This window comes from Sapajus apella, unplaced genomic scaffold (assembly GCF_009761245.1).
Source record: "Sapajus apella isolate SASKATOON/1434 unplaced genomic scaffold, GSC_monkey_1.0 scaffold5, whole genome shotgun sequence".
NCBI lineage: Eukaryota > Metazoa > Chordata > Mammalia > Primates > Cebidae > Sapajus > Sapajus apella.
Window position 1 is genome coordinate 7,481,735 of NW_022436945.1, and position 21,261 is coordinate 7,502,995.

Here is a 21,261-nt window from a genome sequence, read left to right on the forward strand (position 1 = left end):
AAAAGGGGAAAAAGCAAGGGAAGAGGCCCTGGGGTGTAGGACTTTGGGTGTGTTCAGGGAACAAGAGAACATATGGCTAGGAAAGACTGAGCAAAGGGAAGAATAATATAAAAAAGGATTTGCTGGCAGCAGGATGTCCATGTCTTCTAGGACTTTATAGACTGTAAAGATGTCAGCTTTCACTATAAATGAGATGGAAAGGAATTGGAGGGCTTTGAATAGAAAATTGTTATCATCTCACTGGGCATAAGGTGGTGTAGACCAGGGAGGGGTTGGCAAACCTTTTGTGTACAGGGCCAGAGAGAGTAAATATTTTTAGACTTTGTGGGTCATACGATCTGTCTGAACTACTCAGCACTGCTGTTGTAGTGTGAAAACAGCTGTAGATAATGCATAAATGAATTAGTATGGCTGTAGTCCAGTAAAACTTTATGGACAATGAAATTTGAATTTCATATAATTTTCACATGTAATACATTTTCTTCTTTTAAAAATCATTTGAAAATGCAAAACTTCCTAACTTGCAGGCTATTCAAAAACAGGTGGTAGAATGGATTTGGGCTGTTTGCAGATTCCTTGTGTTAAATAGGGGTACAAATATGGAAGCATGGATACTAATAAGGAAGGTATTTGATAATCTAGGAAAGTGATGGTGATGGCTTAGATGACCGTTGTGATTATTGAGGCTGTGAGCAGAAATGGTAACCTAAATTTGAAAATAAAGTTTAGGATTTGCTAATGAATCTGATGTGGTATGTGAGAGAAAGGTAGAGGTTAAAGATTTGGGGCAGAATAACTGGATGGATGAAGTTGTTTTTTCTTATGATGGGGAAAGCAGAGGAGCAGGTTTATGGCAGACAGTATTGGGCATGATAAGTTTACAGTTTAAGGTACAAGTGGATATATTGAATAGGCATTTATATATGAGTTTGGAGTATAGGGCAGAGGTCCAAGATGGTCAGACGGAAGTCCTTATTCTATTGATGTTTGTATTGCATCTGATAGTCTGCAATGCTTGGAGATAGGAAGTTGCCTGAGGAATGAGTATAGATCGAATGAGTGTAGGGGTCCACTTTGAAGGACCCTAAGCCTCAGATAAAGGTAGGGGAGATGAAGAGGAACTGGTAGGGGTTAAGGAGAATTGGACAGTAGAAGAGAAATGGTCTGATTTCCTGGAAAGCAAGTGAATATAATATTTTAAAGATGATAGAATGACGCAGCTGTCCAGTGTTGCTTCATAATCGACCATTCTGAATTCACAATCGTCCATTTCTGGCAAGCAGGAAGTGTTCTTGAAATTTCTTTAAAAGTTTTGAAAAATTAAGGCATTTTTTTCTCAGTTCATTATTTTGACCATTTTACGGGTGATTTTTATTTGTTCTAAAAGCCAAGTTATTTTATCAATTATCTAAATTTAATTACATTAAAGAATATAGTAAATTGGCTCATACCTTTGGACCCTGTGTATGAGCACTTTGGGAGGCTGAGGCTGGCGGACCCGAGGTCAGGAGTTTGAAACCAGCCTGGCCAACATGGTGAAACTCCGCCTTTACTAAAAATACAAAAATTAGCCAGGCGTGGTGGTGCGCACCTGTAATTCCAGCTACTCAGGAGGCTGAGACAGGAGAATTGCATCAACCCAGGAGGCAGAGGTTGCAGTGAGCCGAGATTTTGCCATTTAACTCCAGCGTGGGCCATAGAGTGAGACTGTATCAAAAAAAAAAAAAGTTTTTTAAAATAATATAAATACTGAACTCTGTATTTTTTCCATGGCTTTGAAATCTGTGTGCATTTTTAACGTTAGACTCATACAGAGTGCTGAGTTTCATGGTTCACGTCTTTTCATAAAGTAATCCAGCTGAAAACTGAATTTGCTATTAATGAATTCTAAATTCAATGAGCTAATAAGAGAAAAATCAAACTTTATAACCTAGGAGAATACTGTTCTAGTGAATGCCTTTCATTGTTTAGAATATAATGTTTTTCTCTTGACAGCTGGGCTAGAACACTATCAATATAATTGAACAGTTTTTCTGAATCTTAAAAAAATAAAATCATGGATGAAGGCATTGTTGATACTTTTTAAATAAAAGGAACGAAGAATATAATTCAGCCTGAGTCTAATTCCAGAAATTTTTATTGACTGTGAAGATTAACTTTTTCTTAAAGCATATAGCTCTAAATGTTATGATTCAAATAAATAAGAATGTTTTTTTACATTGAAATTTTAACTATATCTTTGAAAAGTGACATTTTCTTTAGACTTGACACTGTCATTGAAATTCGACTAAGAAAAAAGATAGATATTAATTTTATGTAAACAATAAAAACATTTTACTGAATTTACTTTTTTTGGTGGGGAATATCTTGATTTAGGTTTTGCAAATTGATGATGTCACAATAAAAATAAGTGCTTTAAAGGCAATCTTTGACCAACTGATGACGTTTGGGATTGAACCATTTAAAACTAAAATCAAAACCCTTCATTGTGAAGGTACAGAAATAAACAGTGATGATGAACAAGAATCAAAAGAAGTTGAAGAGACGGCTACAGCTAAGAATGTGTTGAAACTCCTTTCTGATTTCTTAGATAGTGAGGTAAGAAATAATCCAGTCCTGTGATTATGAAATGCCATTTTCAGCATGTATTTGTTTATGCTGTTTATATTTTATTTTTTCCTACTGGATTTTAAATTTGGATACTTTCTTTTTAAATATTGTATTTAAATCCTAACTTTCACGATCATACCTAATTTCTCACTATCAAATTGTATGTGCAAAGAAATGAAGTATAAACAAAAATGAAGTGATTATTAAAGGGGGTTGTTATTAATTTTTCATTTACATTGTATTTGTGATTTAGAGACTTCTAAGATTTATCCCTAAGAGTTTTAAGAAATAGCTTAGAATAATTTTGTATTGGGAGGGTAGAAGATGTAAGATAGGGTATGGTATTGGATCTCTTTTAAGTACTCTTGAGCTACTATTTTTATAGCACATGTTAACCAACTGATTAAAAATTTTTTATACAGCTTATGGTTTTTCACTGAGGTGGAAGTGATACAACAAAACTTAACAATTTTAATTTTTTGAGATAGGGTCTTGCTCTGTCATCAGGTTGGAGTGCAGTGGTGCAATCATAGTTCACTGCCCTCTCACCTTCTGGGTTCAAGTGATCCTCCTGAAGAGCTGGGACAACAGGCATGTGCTGCCATGCCTGCTGATTTTAAAATTGTTGAGACAGGGTCTCATCTCAGTATGTTGCCCATGCTGGTCTTGAACTCCTGGACTTACACGATCTTCTTGCCTCAGCCTGTCAGAGTGCTTGGATTACAAGTGTGAGCCCTTGTGCTTGACCACAACTAACACTGTTAATGTGAACAATTCATTGACATTTAGTACATTCAAAATGAAGAGCAACTAACACCTCTATCATCTAATTTAAAACATTTTCATCATCCCAAAAGGAAACTACTCTTTAAGCAGTTCCTCCTTATTCCCCCTTCTGCCAGCCCCGACAACAACCAATCTCTACTCTCTATGGATTTAACTATTCTGGATATTTCATATAATTGGAATCATATAATATGTGACCTCTTTGTTTGGCTTTTTAAATTTAGCATAACGTTCTCAAGATTCATCCACATTGCATCTTGTACCAGTACTTCATTTTTTTTAAATAGCCGAATATTCCATTTTATGTATATACAGTGATTTGTTTATGCATTCATCCACTGAAGGACAGTTGGGCTATTTCTGCCTTTCGGCTATTGCGAATAGTGCTGCTTGCTATGAACATGGCGTGCATATGTATTTGTTTGAGTACCTGTTTTCAATTCTTTTGGGTATCTGTATACCTAGGAATTGGGTTGCTGAGTCATTTAACTTTTTGAGAACTTAACAAAATGTTTTCCATAGTGACTGAACCATTTTGAATTTCCACCTGCAATGTACAACGTTTTCCATTTCTCCACATCCTTGTCAACACTTATGTTCCAGTTTTTAAAAAATTATAGCTATCCTATTATATATGAAGTGCTACTTCATTGTGGTTTTGATTTGTAGTTCCCTAATAACTAGTGATGTTGAGTATCTTTTCATCTGCTTCTTGGCCATTTGTATATTTTGTTTGGAAAAGTGTCTGTTCAAGACCTTTGCCCGTTTTTAAAGTTAGGTTGGTTGTCTTTATAGAGTTCTTTATGTAGTTTGGGTAGTAGATGCTTATCAGGTATAATTTACAACTATTTTATTGTTTAAGTTGTTGTTTTGCTTTCTTGATAACTTAGATGTATTAAACATTTTTAATTTTGGAGACGCATTTATTTTTTCTTTTGTTGCTTCTGCTTTTGGTGTCCTATCTAAGAATCCAATGCTAAGTCCAAGTCATGATTTATCCCTGTTTTCTTCTGAGAGTTTTCTGGCTTTAGCTTTTATATTTAGGCTGTTGATGCATTTTCAGTTAGTATTTTTATGTGGTCTAAGGTCCAGCTTCATTGTTTTGGCTGTGTACATCCAGTTGTCTTTTCCTTTGTCTTCTCTAGACTTGTTTTTGTTTACTCTTTCTAGGAATGCCCTCTGCTTCTACATCTTCTGTTCACATTCTACCCATTACTCAGACAAATTGCCACTCCTACCTATGGAGCTTTCGCTTATAGATAGGCACCTTCCTCTAATGTCAGGCGCCATTGCTGGGAGTTTTCTATGTCTTAGAAACACTAAGCATTTAAATATATGTTTTGATTTTTATTTTCCAATAGTTATAAAAAGCTTTTGGTGCTTTTAAAAATGTTTTAAGAAAATTGAATTTTTCATGGCTAGAGTAAGCATTTGTCTAGTCTCCCAGTCTTTTAGATTTGTTTAAATTGTTAGTCTAGCTGTGAAGAAACAGTCTTTTTATGTGCCTTTAAAGAATTGGTAATAACACAAATAATTTTTGGATGATTCATATAAAAATATTGTAGAACAGCGACATTGTGAGGCTTAAAAAGGAGATACAAATAAATTTCTTCTAATGAATGTCATCTTTGTTAGGTATCTGAACTTAGGACTGGAGCTGCGGAAGGACTAGCCAAGCTGATGTTCTCTGGGCTTTTGGTCAGCAGCAGGATTCTTTCTCGTCTTATTTTGTTGTGGTACAATCCTGTGACTGAAGAGGATGTTCGACTTCGACATTGCCTAGGCGTGTTCTTCCCCATGTTTGCTTATGCAAGCAGGTATTGAGTCATAGGAGTAAATCAAAATCTGACTTGACATCAAATTCTGGTCCCTCATGAATTATATCTATAACAATATTTTGTTGTTGGTACTTTTTCTATCTTTAGTGGATACATGATGAAATGACAATAACTTATATAGATTTTATCTATCTGAATTGTTGGCTCTTTCCTAGATGAAAATGTACTTTATCTTGATGAGCAAATTTTACACATAAAATTTTTGAATTTCATACATAACAGTTTTTAGAGTCATGCTTTTTCTCTCATCAAATAATGTCCTGTCAACATACTTTCAATTTGTTTCTCAATAGGACTAATCAGGAATGCTTTGAAGAAGCTTTTCTTCCAACCCTGCAAACACTGGCCAATGCCCCTGCATCTTCTCCTTTAGCTGAAGTTGATATCACAAATGTTGCTGAGTTACTTGTAGATTTGACAAGACCAAGTAGATTAAATCCTCAAGCCAAGATTTCTCAAGATTATCAGGTGAGTGAGGATGATAACTGCGTGCAGATCACTGTTTTGGTAAAATAATGTCTCTTAAAGACCCCTTGAAATACGAGGAACTGCATTTTGATCTTTAGACTTTTGTCTCAAACATATAACACAAAGCACAAAAAAGCAAGACCCTGGGAAATATGGAGAAATCATACGAAAACAGAAATCAGTGCTAACATTTTTGCTACTGAAAAGAAGTTACTAAAAATTCACCACCCCCACCATGCTCTTCCCTACCTAGTACTGACTGTTAATCTGAAGTAATAACCTATGTTATCTAGGACTTACTGAGTCTTCAAATGTTGGCTTACCTGCTATGCTTTTGGCACAAGGAAGCACAATGCAGAGAATAGAACTCACCTGAAGCTTTTTTGGCTTTTAATTCAAAGAAGATAAATCAATTGCACACTGACTCACAGAGTGAACTTATGCAGGTTTTAAAAAATCCTTTAATGGCATTTGGTCAAACTTGTTACCACTTTTGAAATTTAATATATTAGTGATTTCAGATGCTAACTGATTAAGTTGAAAGTATTACTCTTTTTTTGTTGTTTGATATTTAGTGATAGGCAACTCTGTTCAAGTCATATTTTGTATATTATTGGAAAGATTACAAAGGATATTAGGCAAAATTAGGTAAGGGTCAGTAATAGAGCTATTAAAGCACTTTATGACTTGAGACAAGGGCAAGAGTCATGTGGTAGGAATGATGAGTACAGCATTAGTTTTAAAACTCATTGAGCAAAATTCAGTTAGGCCTTGTTGGGATTTGGGGAGTGGTTTGGGTAGAGGAAGGATGTTTTAGTAAAGGTGATATATGTAGATGGTTATGCAGATATTGGGGAAGTGTAGAAGGATTATTTTGGTTAAGGATCCTGAATAGGACTGTTAGGGCAGAACATTGGAGATAGATTATAGATTGCTTTAAAGGTCAATGTGGAAAATTTGGAGTTGGCCCTATTTGCAATGGATTAACTATGCAGGGCTTGTGATGAAAGGGTTAATGTCATGAAAACCAATTATTAGAAAGATTAATTTTGTGGTCAGTGATGATTACGTGAGATGAATTGGTGAGCGGAAAGAAAAGAATATTAATAAAGAAAGCAGTCGAAGAGCTGCATAATTAGCTTGTAGAAAAAGTACTAGAAAGTAATAATATAAAGTAGAAAGAATAGAAATTGAGCTAATAAGCAATTATGGGTACAAGAACCTAAAAGAAAGAGCTTGAGAGGCAAGGGAGATGGACTCCAGGAAAACTCTAAGTGTGTGTAACAGCAGTCTTCAAAGGTGCTGTTGACAGTTTACTTGGGGAGTACTCTCATGACTAGCATCTTGGAAGAGTGAGGGAAAAGTAAGTTGGGGCATAGCACTAAGTTCATCTACTGCTGTGCAAGCAAAGGCCCCAGCCGATCACATAGGGAATTCCAGAACTGGGATGTTCCTTTGAGTTGTTGAGAATGGAGACAAGCTGAGACATTGTACCTGAGCATTGGCCAGTCATTGGAATTGGACTAATCTTTGGGAGAAGAGGTATAACCTTGGACAAGGTCCACTGAAGTACAGTGTCATCAGCCTATATCAGAACTGCTGCTGGAAACTTTTACCCTCCAAAATGTGCAGCAGCTGGGGAAGGAGTGCTTCTTTCCTAAAGGGAGTAGAACTGGGCCCTATATCACAGCATCCACTACAAGAAGTCAACAAGGGGAGCTTATTTTGGGGTGTGGCGGAATGTTAAATTTGGCTTTAGACATTTTATATTTGGGATATGGCAACACAATTAATTGGAAATGTTTATTAGATGTATAAGACTATATTATAATCATAATCATTTTCACTTTACAAAGAATTTGTTCTTAATTTTCTAGGCCTTAACAGTACATGACAATTTGGCTATGAAAATTTGCAATGAGATTTTAACAAGTCCGTGCTCACCAGAACTACGAGTCTATACAAAAGCCTTGAGTTCTTTAGAACTCAGTAGCCATCTTGCAAAAGATCTTCTGGTTCTATTGAATGAGATTCTAGAGGTAAAGTAGTTTCTAATATATGCTGAATTATTTTGTGTTTATAAATGTAGAATTTACATGGCTGTATTAAACTATACATATGCTAGCACATTGTGACTTATTTGAAGTATTTTCTTCATAAATTTCATATAGTGTTTTTAAACAACTTGATATGTATTGGTACTATTTTCAAAGATGATAGGAAATGCTATGTTTATAAAATGTTAATAATGTTTTCTTTTATAGCAAGTAAAAGATAGGACATGTCTGAGAGCTTTGGAGAAAATCAAGGTTCAATTAGAAAAAGAAAATAAAGAATTTGGTGACCAAGCTGAAGCGACACAGGATGCCAGCTTGACTACAACTATTTTTCAAAATGAAGATGGTAATGACATACTGACCAGAATATTTATAAGATTCTGTGCTTTTATTCTACTGTTCAAGTTTTGTTTTGGCATGCATTTCTCAACAAATGACCATCTTTTGAGGAGTTTTGCTTTTCCAGTATTTAAATTTTCAAAAGGGTGATTTATAACTTTTCACTAGCTGCTAGAGGAACTGTATCATTTCAGTTTTTTAAAAACTGGACTTAAAAACACAATTTAAAATATTTCATGAAGCTATCTTATTTATATTGTTTTATTATTCCCTTTAACAGAAAAGAATAAAGAAGTATGTATGACTCCTCTGAGAGGTGTAAAAGCAACCCAAGCATCAAAATCTACTCAGCAAAAGACTAACAGAGGTAGTGTATGGATTGACCATCTTTATGATAAAAGTTTAAAATTTTATCTTCCAATGAAAAATACTTGTTTTGCAAGTTTTCTTATCTTTGTTTCCTTAGGAATAAAGATTTTAAAATGTCTTCGGCATCCTTAATTCTTTCAGTTGATGTCAGTTTTTGCCGTGTGTCTAAAGATTATAGAATCAGCGTTGCTTTAGGTGCTTTTGATTGAAAGAATTATGCTGCAAAAGATCATATTACAAAGGACAATTTGGGTTGAATTAAGATTTGGTTAAATGGTGGTTTTCTGTTAGTTATTTGTGTTGTATCCTTCATTTAACTAAACATTTAAAAAAAAAAAAATCCCTGTAGTATTTTTCTGGGCTTTGTTTTCCTTCTATTCCCATCTTATTTCATATTTTCCCAACTTATTTCCCAAGGGCTATCCAACAATAGGGGATTTGTTGGTAAAGTAAATGCTGACTACTAGGGGATCACTTGGAAAAAAATCTGAAATTCAAGATATTTTCATTGGTTTATTATTTCCTTATTACAAAAGCAGTGCATGCTTATTACAGAAGAATCAGAAAGTACATCCAGGCAAACTATTACAAAGAACACTAATAATCCCACCCATGAGCCAACCATGATTTTAATTTTAGAAATCTATTTTTTAAGGCCCTTTCTGATGCAGATTTAATTTTGTCTGAAATGGAGTCTGGCCATAATATTGTTTTGTAACCAATAAATTATTTAAATACGAATCGCTGGATATTGTTCCAAATTAGTCCCATATTGTTGGATGTTTTCTTGGGGATAAACGCATTAGTGAAAACAACTAAGGAGTGGAAAAAAAAGTGTAACATGAATGAAGTAGAGTATATAATTTTCAAACAGACTGTCACATTGAACAATTTGGTTTTGATCAGATTATTTTTTGTTGTATATCACACAATGAGAACTCCATCCTTTTTAATAGACCAAACTTCATGTATTCATACTGTTTTATTTCTTATAAATGAGAAACATCACAAGCCAAACTTTGTCTTACTCCTTAACCTTGTAAAATTCTAGTAAGTAGAATCTTTATAATCCCCAGTATATAAAGGTTCTTGTTTTTACATTGAAATATTATATTTTAGAACACATACTTGAATTGGTTATGTACATGTTATAATAAGCCATTATTACCTTACTAATTAATGTTTGTTCTATTTGTTTTTCATCACCTTTCAAGAAAAAAAAGTTTTATTTCTTTAGCACCTGTTTCTGCACCTAACCTACCTTTCTAACCCCTAATTTTCAACAGTCTTTCCATAGACTTTGTGCTATAGCATAATAGAAGCACTTTATGGTAACACAGTTTTTATATACTGTCCTTAAATACATAGAACTAATATTTGCCTTCTTATAACTTGTTTGAAATTTCCTCATTTTCCCTTACTCATTATTAGTGCTTACATAAGAAGTTAAGTTTTAATCTTGCTTGGGTTCCTTTTTCTGTGGTCGTGATAACTGGTACCAAGATGGCTAGAACAAGTAGCAGATAGATGTGTTGAAAAGGATTGTTGTGTTGAAATCAAAGGATTTAGCTAGTCTGGAAATCAGATTAAAAATAATAAGCAATTGATAATAAATTCTGATAATGAATTATACTGTCTTCAAGGACAAAGAAAAGTGACAGTTTCAGCTAGGACAAACAGGAGACGTCAGACTGCTGAGGCTGATTCTGAAAGGTATGTCATGCATGTCTAGACTAATAAAGGCCTATATTCACTTTTTATGTCTAGAAGTAGAAACAAACTAATTTTCTTGTGATTGAGAGAAAATATATAACAAGATAGTGAAAACTAAAAGTAGCCGTTTTGGGTATATAGTCTAAAATTCCATTATCAAGAGCATTTGACTTATGGCTTGTTTGCTTTTGCCTATTAGTTGGCATGGTCTTTAGTATTGCCTTTAATATGTTGTTTCAGTTTCTAATTACATGACTATATATGATTCCTCTTTGATCTTTAGTTAACAAATTCTTGATTTTGATAATAATTGGGTTCTCTATACTTACAATGATAGAATACTTCTGTCTATAACTTGGATATATTGTGTGTTAGAGTGTTTATTTTTGACTTCTGTCAAGCCACTGTTAGGAGTTGAAAGTTGGTAGCTGTCTTGTATTCATTGGCAAAATTGTATTATTTGTATTTTCAGTATGTATCTTTACACTGTCTTGATTAAATTCAAGTGTATTTTAAGGGGAAACTTGTTTTTTACTGTGTTTTCAAAATTTATTGCTTAAATCAAGAGAACTTAATTTTTTTTCCACTTCTTGAGTTTCAAAGAAATCTCTTTTGGACAGTTATGGTCCTCGTTTAATTACAAGCTTCATTACAAGTTTGTGGGTTTTTTTCCTGTATAACACCAGGTTCCCTTATACTATATTAAATCATTACCTAAGTTTTGCCATGATTTACTTTGCTGAATAGCTAAGTCAGTGTTTTTTGATATTGTTTGAGAATTTAGTTTTCAGCTAAGTCAATGGAATCAGGCTATCAATTACACACTGATAGAATGTGAGTCAGAAACAAAAACGTTTTATTTATAAATTAGCTGGTTTTAAAACTTATATCTAAATTCATGTATTTTCAACATCTAGTGATCATGAAGTTCCAGAACCAGAATCAGAAATGAAGATGAGACTACCAAGACGAGCCAAAACAGCAGCGTTAGAAAAAAGTAAACTTAACCTTGCACAATTTCTCAATGAAGATGTGAGTTAGAAAAGATGATGGAGGTGGAATCCTTTAAAATTATGTCCAGTTACTTGCTTTAATAAAGTTACCTTTGTCAAAATTAGAAAAAACGTGATGACTTTCAGATTTTCTGCTGTGTGCCTCCACATTACTTTGGCCTGTATTAAAGCATTAGGACAGCATCAGTTATTATAGTCCAGAGACCATCTGCATTAGTCACACAGATTTATCACAATCTGAGGTGGGCCTAGGAATCTCGTTTTTAAAGAGGCTCTCCAAATGATTCTCAAGAACTCTTTATGTTTTAAATCATGGCATTATGGAAAACTTTCAAGTATCACTAGCTAGTATCTTGCATTTGAGAAGCTTATGACTTAGAACCAACAAAGATGAAACCGCCTCAGGACACATTTAACAAGTAACATTTCAAGGGAAAATGAAGTACCACAAACTGGCTAGAAAGGAGCTTGTCACCAGTGAGGAAGACCAGTATAACGTTCAACAGTTATTTTGACAATCTTATTTTGTGATTCCTACAGTGAAAACAGTTTTGATGATGCTATCTGCCTGGGAAGTCTGTTCCTAAAGTATTTGCATATGGGAGTCCTTGTTTGTGAGTGTTTCCTGGGTTAGGGAGGTGTCCACATAAATGTATATTAACCATGAAGCTGCTCTCTGTATTTTTGGCATAACAATATTTACTGTGGATAATTCTAGTGGGAAAATAATGTGACAGGAAGTTCTCTTGTATATACTCTACGAATTTATGAGCACTATTCACTGTCAATTTCATTTATTGTCTTTTGAAATTGACACTTGGCCTGACTTATGAAACTTGTACTGTATGAAATTGGTCCTCTTTTTCTGTAGTACCCAACAAAACGCCTTTTCGCTTTATTATTCAGAAATGTCCTAACATGGATCTGTTTTAATAATTGTGCTTTTTAAAGGCTTATTTACTAGAGGCCATTTACTTAAGGTGAAATTCTAAGATGTAGCTAAAGATCAATCACTGGTTTTTAGAACTACATTGCTATACTTATATGCTTCATACAACTTATAAAAGGAGTCAAAGTTACAAAGCAAGAATACTTACTAAGCAACAGGAAAATTGGTAATGCGAGAAAGTCAATGAAAAATAGATGATTGTTCTTCATTCTGTTTGTTGGCTCTGTGTCCTGTGCTTTAAATTCCTTATGTGTTGTCATTTTAAAGATAATTTGCAGGGGGTTGGAAGAAGGACTGAAAAGGTACATTAAATGTGATACAAGGAAACATCTTAGAAATATAACAAACTAAAATCCCATTCACACATGGCTAGGTCATCCAAAAAGAAAGGAGCCATGTTCTCATATGGTTCACCTTACCAAAGCTTGCTTTCTCTGGCATGGGAAAAATGAATTTAAGCACCGAATTTTTTAGTATTCTGAGTATTCAGCTTTTAGACACAGTCATGTAGCCATTGCTGAAACTGTCCTTTGCACTATTAGAGTTAAAGGTAAGGGAATATCCTGCTTCTAAAAGTCATCCCTTTAAACTTTAAAATAAAAGGCTAAGGTACAATAAAACAGATGTAAATCCATTTACCATTTTTCATTCAAAACTGGTAACTTACAGAAACCAAATAGTATTCTTCTCTAACAAGAGGCACAGATTTGCTGAACAGTAAACATGCAATTGTACCATTGCTCTTAAAGCCCACAGACTCATAGGTTTAAAATACAGAGAAAGATCTGATCAGCTCAAATTTACCTGTGAATGGAAACATGCTACTCAATGATAAGCTATGATCAACTTTTTTCTTGTGTACATCTATAACTTTGAAGGAGATTTACTTCTAAGAGATACCTTTGCCTTTTCTTTAACCAATTTTGCTTCGAGGTAGTTGGTATCCAACTGTTTTACAATTGCTCATGGGTCAGGTCATCATCACAAATCTTTACAATACTAGCTTTCTAAATCACAATGTATTATATATTAAAACTTTGTGCACAGAAATAAAACTGGGGACAATTATGTATTTAAACTTAGGGCATTAAAAATTCACATAATACTATTAAAAAGAGAAACATCAAAATCTGTTTATACTACAAAATTCCACAATGATCTGATGTAAAACATATAAAAACATATAAAGAATATAATCAAAATGATTAATGCTAATGATTTAATATAAAGACAAATCACAGGACTAGAAATACTTCAAGATCAATTGATAAATGCTTATTGTTCAGAAGGAATTTTGACATACAAAATAAAGATAGTGCAAGAACTGCAATCTATTTCTCTTCACTTTTGAGATTTTGGTTATGAACTGTACAGCTCACTAGAGATGCTGTTGTCAAATTCAGATTCCATTCAATGGGACGATTAAGGCACATCTTAATGGGGCTCAAAGGGCAACTTGCTGTATTCCCATCAGACACATTCAGTTTCTCATCAGTTTTCATTTGTAGCATGCTGGAAGAAAAAGTGTAAGGCATTTTAGTTTTACTTTAGTTTCAAAGTAATTATCAACCTTGTAAAAACATTTAGTGGTAGTAGTGTTTGGACCTCTAAACTTTAGTGTACATAAGGCATTTATCCTTAAAATACAACAGTTTTATCTCCCATCTCCTTATTAAACTAAATACAATGAACAATGCCATGTAAACTGTGTAACTTGAGAGGTCACATAGTACCGGAAAAGTAACACTGCATATATGGATTACATCAATATACATCAGAAAAGATATTTAACCTTGTTAAAGGATTCAACCCCTTAACCTGCCCTTTTGTGGATCAGGATGAGAGCCACTTTGAGGAAAAAAAGGGATCAACATTTGTTGAATGCCTCATGTTTTAGCCACTTTCACATGTTTTGTCTCATTTGAATTTCATAAAAGCCAAGGTTGGTTTGCTTATCCTCATGGTAAACAACAGAATCAAGTCTCTGAGAGTTAAGTACAAATATGCCTGAGGTCATACAGTCACCTGCCTGGAACTGGAATACAGCCCTTTCTCTTTTCCTTATGCTTGTCTACTAGCTTTCTGATGAGGCTGGAAAATCCTCAGGAATTAAACTCATGGCCAGCTCATCAGAAGCATGTGGCATCCACAGGATACTTATTCTTGGTTGCCGATTTCAAAGACTTTTTTACATTGCTGGGAAAATTGGCTTATTTGGATTTACATTAGGTTGGTCAGATCTCTTCAACATTATTTAATACACACACACTGTTCTGGACTGGTGTCTTGTTCCACAAGTTTATAAGCACAGTCCCATCTGTTCCTAAATGTTCCCACCTAGGGAACCTTGCTCACCACTCTGCTTAAACAAATCTTACCCATGTGTAATCCAATCTCACATCTCAATTTGCTCTTAGTAAAACATTGCATTGGGTTGTGAACTACTTGGGGTTCTCGTTTACTGTTTCATGTCTAGTAGTCTGATAACCCCCCTCTAGATCTGAAGGAATGGATGCTAACATTCTTTTCTTTGTGAAGATAAGCACAGTGCTAAATACACAGTAGCTACTCAAAAATTCAATGAACATTTATAAATAGCCTGTTGTGAAACATCTGGAGCAGAGTGTTACTCTTCAGAATCACAGAAACGTGACAGTCAAAAGGGGAGCTAGTCTACTCTGTGTAATGTATATGCCATCCCTAGTTATAAATATTACTTCTAGTCAGTGCACATCTTCAGATGTGAATCCTTACATTTATAAGCTATTCAACAGGTTTCTAGTTCATTTGATATTTAACTATGGTTAGTTCACTTGGACTACATCACTCCTAAGCTTTCTCCAACTGTAACTCTACAAATTTTCCTATTAGCAATGAGGCTCAGTGTCTCATATTTAAGTGACTTGCTAGAGCTGGGAAATGGGAGCATCCAGACTCCAGTAGATCCCTCCTTGCAACCTCAACTAACAGACTCATATGCCATTCAATAAGCCAAATCCATTATATCCTGTTTTACCACCACTAACACCTCACTGCATTCTCCCTAAACAGTCCCAGTCCCACAGAATACAATTTCAATTTGTATAAATTGATACTAGACAAAATGACAAACTATCAAGTAGCTTAGTATGCATCAAAAGTAGTAAACCATAAACCATTTTTTGAAAAGTTAAAATGCACGTGATGAATAAATAATATATTTAAAGTAGATGTGACAAATGAAAGAGCTCCAAAATACAATATTTTCATATCAGAAATAACTGACTTTAAAAAATTACATTAGTTACTGTTATTAAAATGAGATCCTCAGAGACCTCATTTTTGTTTTGTTTTTCATGTTAGCAAAACTCAGATAAACCTGTAATTTTTTCCTTCCTCCAAGGACTGCTAGTCTTCATATTTTTATTGCTTGTATTTTCAAAGCAAAAGTTTGATGTACACCTTTTTGAGAAACTCAGGCAAGCTATAAAAATACAATTATATTAATCAAGATAGTTTGGTAGGCAAGCATAGCAAGTATTAAACTCCAAAAAAGAAAATGAAGGCATAGAACAAATAATCATGGTCATAAATAAAAACAAATTTTGTGGGTTTTTTTGCTATTTGTTTGACTAAGATGTTTTCTCCAGAGAATACTTTAATAACTACATGATTTTCCTTTTCAAAAAACTTGAGGCAGTTTTCTTAAGTAACTTCTAGAATGGTATACTATAAATTTGGGTACACAGATCCTACAAGTACACAAAACTATACTTACCTATGGGAAGAAAATGTCAGTTTTGAAAAAAAGGCTATATTTACTAATTTACAGCTTGACATTTAATTCATATATACTTAAAAAACAGTGGATATGCAAAGTTTGGGCAGTACTGCTCTATGGAATTCTTAGAAGAATGCAACTATCTTAGGACATGCTGGAACCAGAGGCATTAGACCATTACCGTAGAAAGTACCTTTCTTGATGTTTGTTTTTCGAGATAGGGTCTTGCTCTGTGGCCCAGGTTGGAGTGCGGTGGCGCCATCACGGCTCACTGCAGCCTCCAACTCCTGCGCTCAAACAATCCCTCTGCCTTGGCTTCCCGAGTAGCTGGGAATATAGGTGTGTGCCACCACACCCACATAATTTTTAAATTTTGAACAGACAGGGTCTTGCTGTGTTTCCCAGGCTAGTCTCAAATTCCTGGCCTTAAGCAGCACTCCTGCCTTAGCCTCCCAAAGCACTGGGATTATAGGCGTGAGCCACCATACTTGGCCAGATTTTATTTTTTTAAGAGATAGGGAAACTAAGGGGTGGGAAAATAAACTGCCCCTTTTTTGAGTCTTCTAAAACCAGATATATGTGGATTAACATAAGAACCTGGCTCTCTGATTAGTACTTAACTGATGTTCATTTCAATTCCATTTTCAACACCAGAGTCAATGAAACTATTTAACATTTATTGAGGACCCATTAGAAAGTGCTTTTGTGATATAAAGATGAGGAAGACACAGTCATTGCTTTCAGAGAGTATGCAATCTAAAGGATTTTCAATAAATACATTTGGAAATTAAAATTTTGACTAGTTAGGTTTAATCTCAGGGATTTGCCGTATAATCATACACATTTGTACAAAGTGGAAAAATAAACGTTCTCAACTTTTGATGCCATTTTTATACAATGTTTTTGGTCTTTTGCATTTTTAAAATAGATAATACATTTGCAAAATTAAAAACATCAATTAGTACATAATCCCAGCACTATAGGAGGCTGAGGTAGATGGATTGGTTGAGCCCAGGAGTCTGAGACCAGCCTGCACAACATGGCAAAACCCCTACAAATAATACAAAATTAGCTAGGCATGGTGATGTGTGCCTGTAGTGCCAGCTACTGGGAGGCTGAGGTGGGAGGATTGCTTGAGCCTGTTGGAGGCTGCAGTGCGCTGAGATTGTGCCATTGCACTCCAGTCTGGGCAACCCTTATCTCGAAAAAGAAAAAAAATCAATCAGTGAAAAATGTCATATAATGGAAAGAACTGCCTATCAGTGCTCCTAGCCCCTCTTTTGGGGCAACTATTACCATTTTATTGTCTTTTCTTCAGATAGTCCCCTCACACTGAAATATGTAGGCATCTGTATTTCAACTCTCTCCCCTTACACAATTCTACCATTCTATATACTGTTATGTATCTTGCTTTAAAATATGTATTTTGGATATTGTTTCATATTTGTACAATGAATTCTCAATTAACAGCTACGTAGAATTCCACTTTGTGGATAAATCATAATTGATGTTATCAGTTCTCAATTGACAGAATTTTGGCTGTGTTAATCTATTGTATAAAATAGCAGTGATGCATTGAATATTCTGACATGTGTTCAGGTATATCCATAGAGTTGATTAGAACAGCTGGGTCAAAGGGTGCTTTTACATTTTGATATTATCAAAATGCCCTTCAGAGACTGTGCCATTTTACACTTTGACCACCCATGTGTGAAAATGTCTTTCATTCCTCTTACTCTAACCAATAATGTATAATAAAACTTACAGATCTTTGAAATCTGATGTTAAAACGTGGCATACCATTGTTTGAATTTGCATTTCTCTTATGAATAAAGCTAAGCATATTTTAATGTTTTAGAAGCTATGCTTCCTTTTTATGTTTTCTTTGCCAATTAGGATAATCTTTTTCATGTAGTTATGAAAATTAATCCTTTGTTGTATAGTGATTGATGATCCCACTCTCTTTCCACCCTATCCAGTTTATTAGTTTATAGCTGCTTATGGCGATTTTCTCATGAGTCCATTCTAAATTCTATGTCATTAGATTTATCACTCTTATTTCGTGGCTTCTCTGTTTCATAAAATGATTAGAAAGCTGAAAGCAGCAGCAGTAAGTCATCTGAGAAAATGACTTTATGAATCTATACCCTGGATTCTAATAAAAGCTCAGCAATAGTATGTATACAGTGGTACTCTTGAAAATAGAGTTGGGGAAAAGAATGTAAAGACCTGGGCTCAAGTTCTGACAATCATCAGCCTATGACCTCAGACAAGTAACCTTAACCTCCTGCCTCATTTTCTTCATAAGAAAAAAAAAAAAGACACTTTCGCTGCTTACCTTATAAGTTGTGACAATTTAATGAGAGCCTATTAACATGCTTTTAAAACCATAAGGAACTCTATACAAAGGTTTAATTTACCATTGCATATTCTGGTGAAAAGAAAAAGAAGTGGGAAAAATGTTTATCATAAGTAAGGCCTCTTCTCTATCAAACTAGGAAACTAATGGAGGTGAGGGTTGAACAAGGGCATGGGGAAACTGAAATGGTTACGAAGGCATTTAAGCCTATTTTCAATTCTTCAGTAATCTCATGGACCCAAAGATAAAGTCCATCTCCACCACCTGAATGGTAGTTTATAGACTATGTGCATTTGCAAAGTGTAAAAAATGGAAACATTTTGAGCACCATAGAAATCCAAAGAATTATCATTTGTGATTTAAGTTAATGATTATTGATAAGTCTAATCTTCACAAAAGTAAAAATATCTAATTCTAATAACTTAAACTTGTATTACTGGAGATACGCAATGTTCATTTCTGTCATGGGGCAATAAACTTGAGTGTTAGCCGACTCTTGCAGGAAACAAATGTTGGTGTAACTAAGACAGGTCTGAAAACATCACTTACAGAGCAGTAGCTACATACCAGGCAGTGTACTAAAAACCTTTTTTTTTTTTTTTTTAAACATTACCATATTAAATCCTAACAGCTATTCACTGAAGATCAGAAAAGTAAAATGAATTACCCAGCCACACAACGAGTAAATGGAAGTCTCCAGGGCCTATGATCTATTATCTTGTACTGTACTGCATACTAACTCTTGTATTGTTCTAATTCTGTCATGATACTGCATGTTAATACTCATTTTTTTTTAAATGGAGTCTTGCTCTGTCACCAGGGTGGAGTGCAGTGATACAGTCTAGGCTCACTGCAACCTCTGCTTCCTGGGTTCAACTGATTTTCCTGCCTCAGCCTCCTGAGTAACCAAGACTACAGGCACGCTTCACTATGCCCAGCTAATTTTTGTATTTTTTGTAGAGACGGGGTATCACCATGTTGGCCAGGATGATCTTGATCTCTTGACCTCATGATCTGCCAGCCTCGGCCTCCCAAAGTGCTGGGATTATAGGCGTGGGCCACTGTGGCTAGTCAATACCTGCTTTTCTATTCTCCAGAATGCTTAACATGTGAGATTAGTGGACAAGTGTCTGGTTTATAGGTTTCAAACAGAAAGATATGCCTAAGGCTATAGTTGTAACTCTATCCAAGAGAGTTAAATATTTAATACATGAAGTCTTCTCATGGCATTAACTAAATAAGGAATTGCTACTCATATCCTTCAATTCCTGAAGGAGGAGAATAGTGTTAGGGCATAGACTGACATGTTATTTGAGACCTAACAGAATATTCTTTAGGTCAAACGTTTCAGGGAACACAAGTTAATCTTTTCAAAGGGAGAAGTCAGCCGTATCACAGATAAATGGCTCTGGAACAAGATTTGGACTTGGAACAGTTAATGTACCTGATGCTGTCAAGTTTGAACTCATCTATTTAACTCCAAATTCTGGATGAGGCTACTTTCTTCTGGAATGGTGTCTTCTAAGTGTTACTACAGTAAAAGTTTACTGACTAGCTATTATGGCTCAGCTCTGTCCTATAGCTTGATGTCCCCACAAATCTATCCAAATATCATGATAGGGTTGTTAAGTGCACAAATCTAGATGGGAGAACCTTCATGAAGGTCATATCCTTCTCTCAAACCCTCAACCAGTACCTACTTAAAATATTAGTAGTATATATAAAAAGGGATGGTATCTTTAAGGGTTTTGCAGCTTGGTACCGGAGGCAGGATGAGAAAGTATTCAGAAATTACCAGAATAAAACAGCAGCATGCCATAAATACAGAGTAACTAAGGACTAAGGGATTACAGAGAAGGGAAAGATTAATCACAGCAGAGTAGGAAGACAAGGGGAAGAAACATTTGATAAAGGTCTTTAGGGATCAGGGATATTAGTAAGCTGAGGCAGAAGGAAGATTTGCAGAGCTTGAGTTCTGATCCTGAGTCCAATCACTGGCCAGCTAAGTGCACACTTCTTCATCTTTCTAAGCTTCAATGAAGATAATGAAAGTCACTACCTTTTATGGATAATGGGATTGTTAAATGAATTTATGTAAAGCACTTGGCATAGAGAAGAGAATGCACATAAAATGCCCAGCATTTTGACCGGACACATAATAAGAACACAATAATTGTGAGTTAATGTTAGTACTATTAACAAAATATAAGCCAATCAAAGGTACCTGTGTTTCCACTGGTGATACAATATGGCAGGTATGTGTATGATTTGTTTCTGTACTTTGTACCATATGTACAATATGTACCATATTTGGTTTTTCCTGTAATTCTCATAAACAGATATGATTTAATTTGTATAGACAGATAATACAGTTGTTTACTTTTGAGTCCCTGGGCTTAAGGGAGACCAAAAGATCTAGCCAGGTAAGCACAGTTTGTAAGGGTGACCATGAGGTCTAACATTTGAATAAATCCTTTCTTTTGGTTGGCAAACAGTTAAGTTTAGGTTGTAGTTGCTTTTTTTTTTTTTTTAATTTAGTTTTTCTCAAAATTTTCCTTTGGTAGGCTACTGATGAATTTAAAGCCTTTGGTAGATTAATTAGAAAATTAAAAAAAGAAAGAAAATTTTATAGGCTTTTTCTTTACTTGTGATTATTGTATTTGGAGTAAAAGAACATTATGGTTAAGAATGAGACTTTGAAGACCAACAGTCTTGGGTGACAAATCTAGATTTGCAATTTGCTACAGCTAATGTTAGGAAAATTATATTTACTTTGTTTTGAATATAAAGGTGATACAGAGATTGGCACTCTGGTGCATAGCATGTGCTTCATAACTGGAAGTGTTATACCATTAGAGCAAGCCATGGCGGTCAGGAATTCACAAGAAAATATCTACAATAAAAGTAGTTTTCTAATGAGAAATGAGAGAGCCACCTGAATTTTTAGTTGAATGGAAATGAAGGAAATCATAGTTGGATTAATGGCAGAGAACCAACAGT

The 21,261-nt window shown here is 34.7% G+C and overlaps 2 protein-coding genes across 20 annotated transcripts in view; one reads left to right on the forward strand and one right to left on the reverse strand.

The window, feature by feature from the left end:
• NCAPG (non-SMC condensin I complex subunit G) overlaps positions 1-11,305 on the forward strand; it is a 31,216-nt gene extending 19,911 nt beyond the window's left edge. For 2 of the 3 annotated variants that reach the window (XM_032273329.1, XM_032273336.1), the window contains exons 14-21: positions 2,377-2,598; positions 5,032-5,213; positions 5,528-5,702; positions 7,580-7,741; positions 7,967-8,105; positions 8,379-8,465; positions 10,111-10,180; positions 11,098-11,305. In XM_032273329.1, coding sequence (XP_032129220.1) covers positions 2,377-2,598; positions 5,032-5,213; positions 5,528-5,702; positions 7,580-7,741; positions 7,967-8,105; positions 8,379-8,465; positions 10,111-10,180; positions 11,098-11,221 — 1,161 coding nt within the window. In that variant the 3' untranslated portion in view covers positions 11,222-11,305. Of the gene's footprint in view, positions 1-2,376; positions 2,599-5,031; positions 5,214-5,527; positions 5,703-7,579; positions 7,742-7,966; positions 8,106-8,378; positions 8,466-10,110; positions 10,282-10,317 lie in introns of all 3 variants that reach the window. The other variant, XR_004267040.1, reaches the window with a different exon arrangement.
• Positions 8,967-21,261, reverse strand: part of LCORL (ligand dependent nuclear receptor corepressor like) — a 186,990-nt gene continuing 174,695 nt past the window's right edge. For 12 of the 17 annotated variants that reach the window (XM_032273230.1, XM_032273195.1, XM_032273225.1 and 9 more), the window contains one exon: positions 13,530-13,654. Coding sequence is in view for 4 of the 17 variants with exons in the window: in XM_032273272.1 (XP_032129163.1) it covers positions 13,474-13,654 (181 nt within the window). In the remaining 13 variants the exon portion in view is untranslated. Of the gene's footprint in view, positions 13,655-21,261 lie in introns of all 17 variants that reach the window. The other 5 variants (XM_032273272.1, XM_032273277.1, XM_032273283.1 and 2 more) reach the window with 3 other exon arrangements.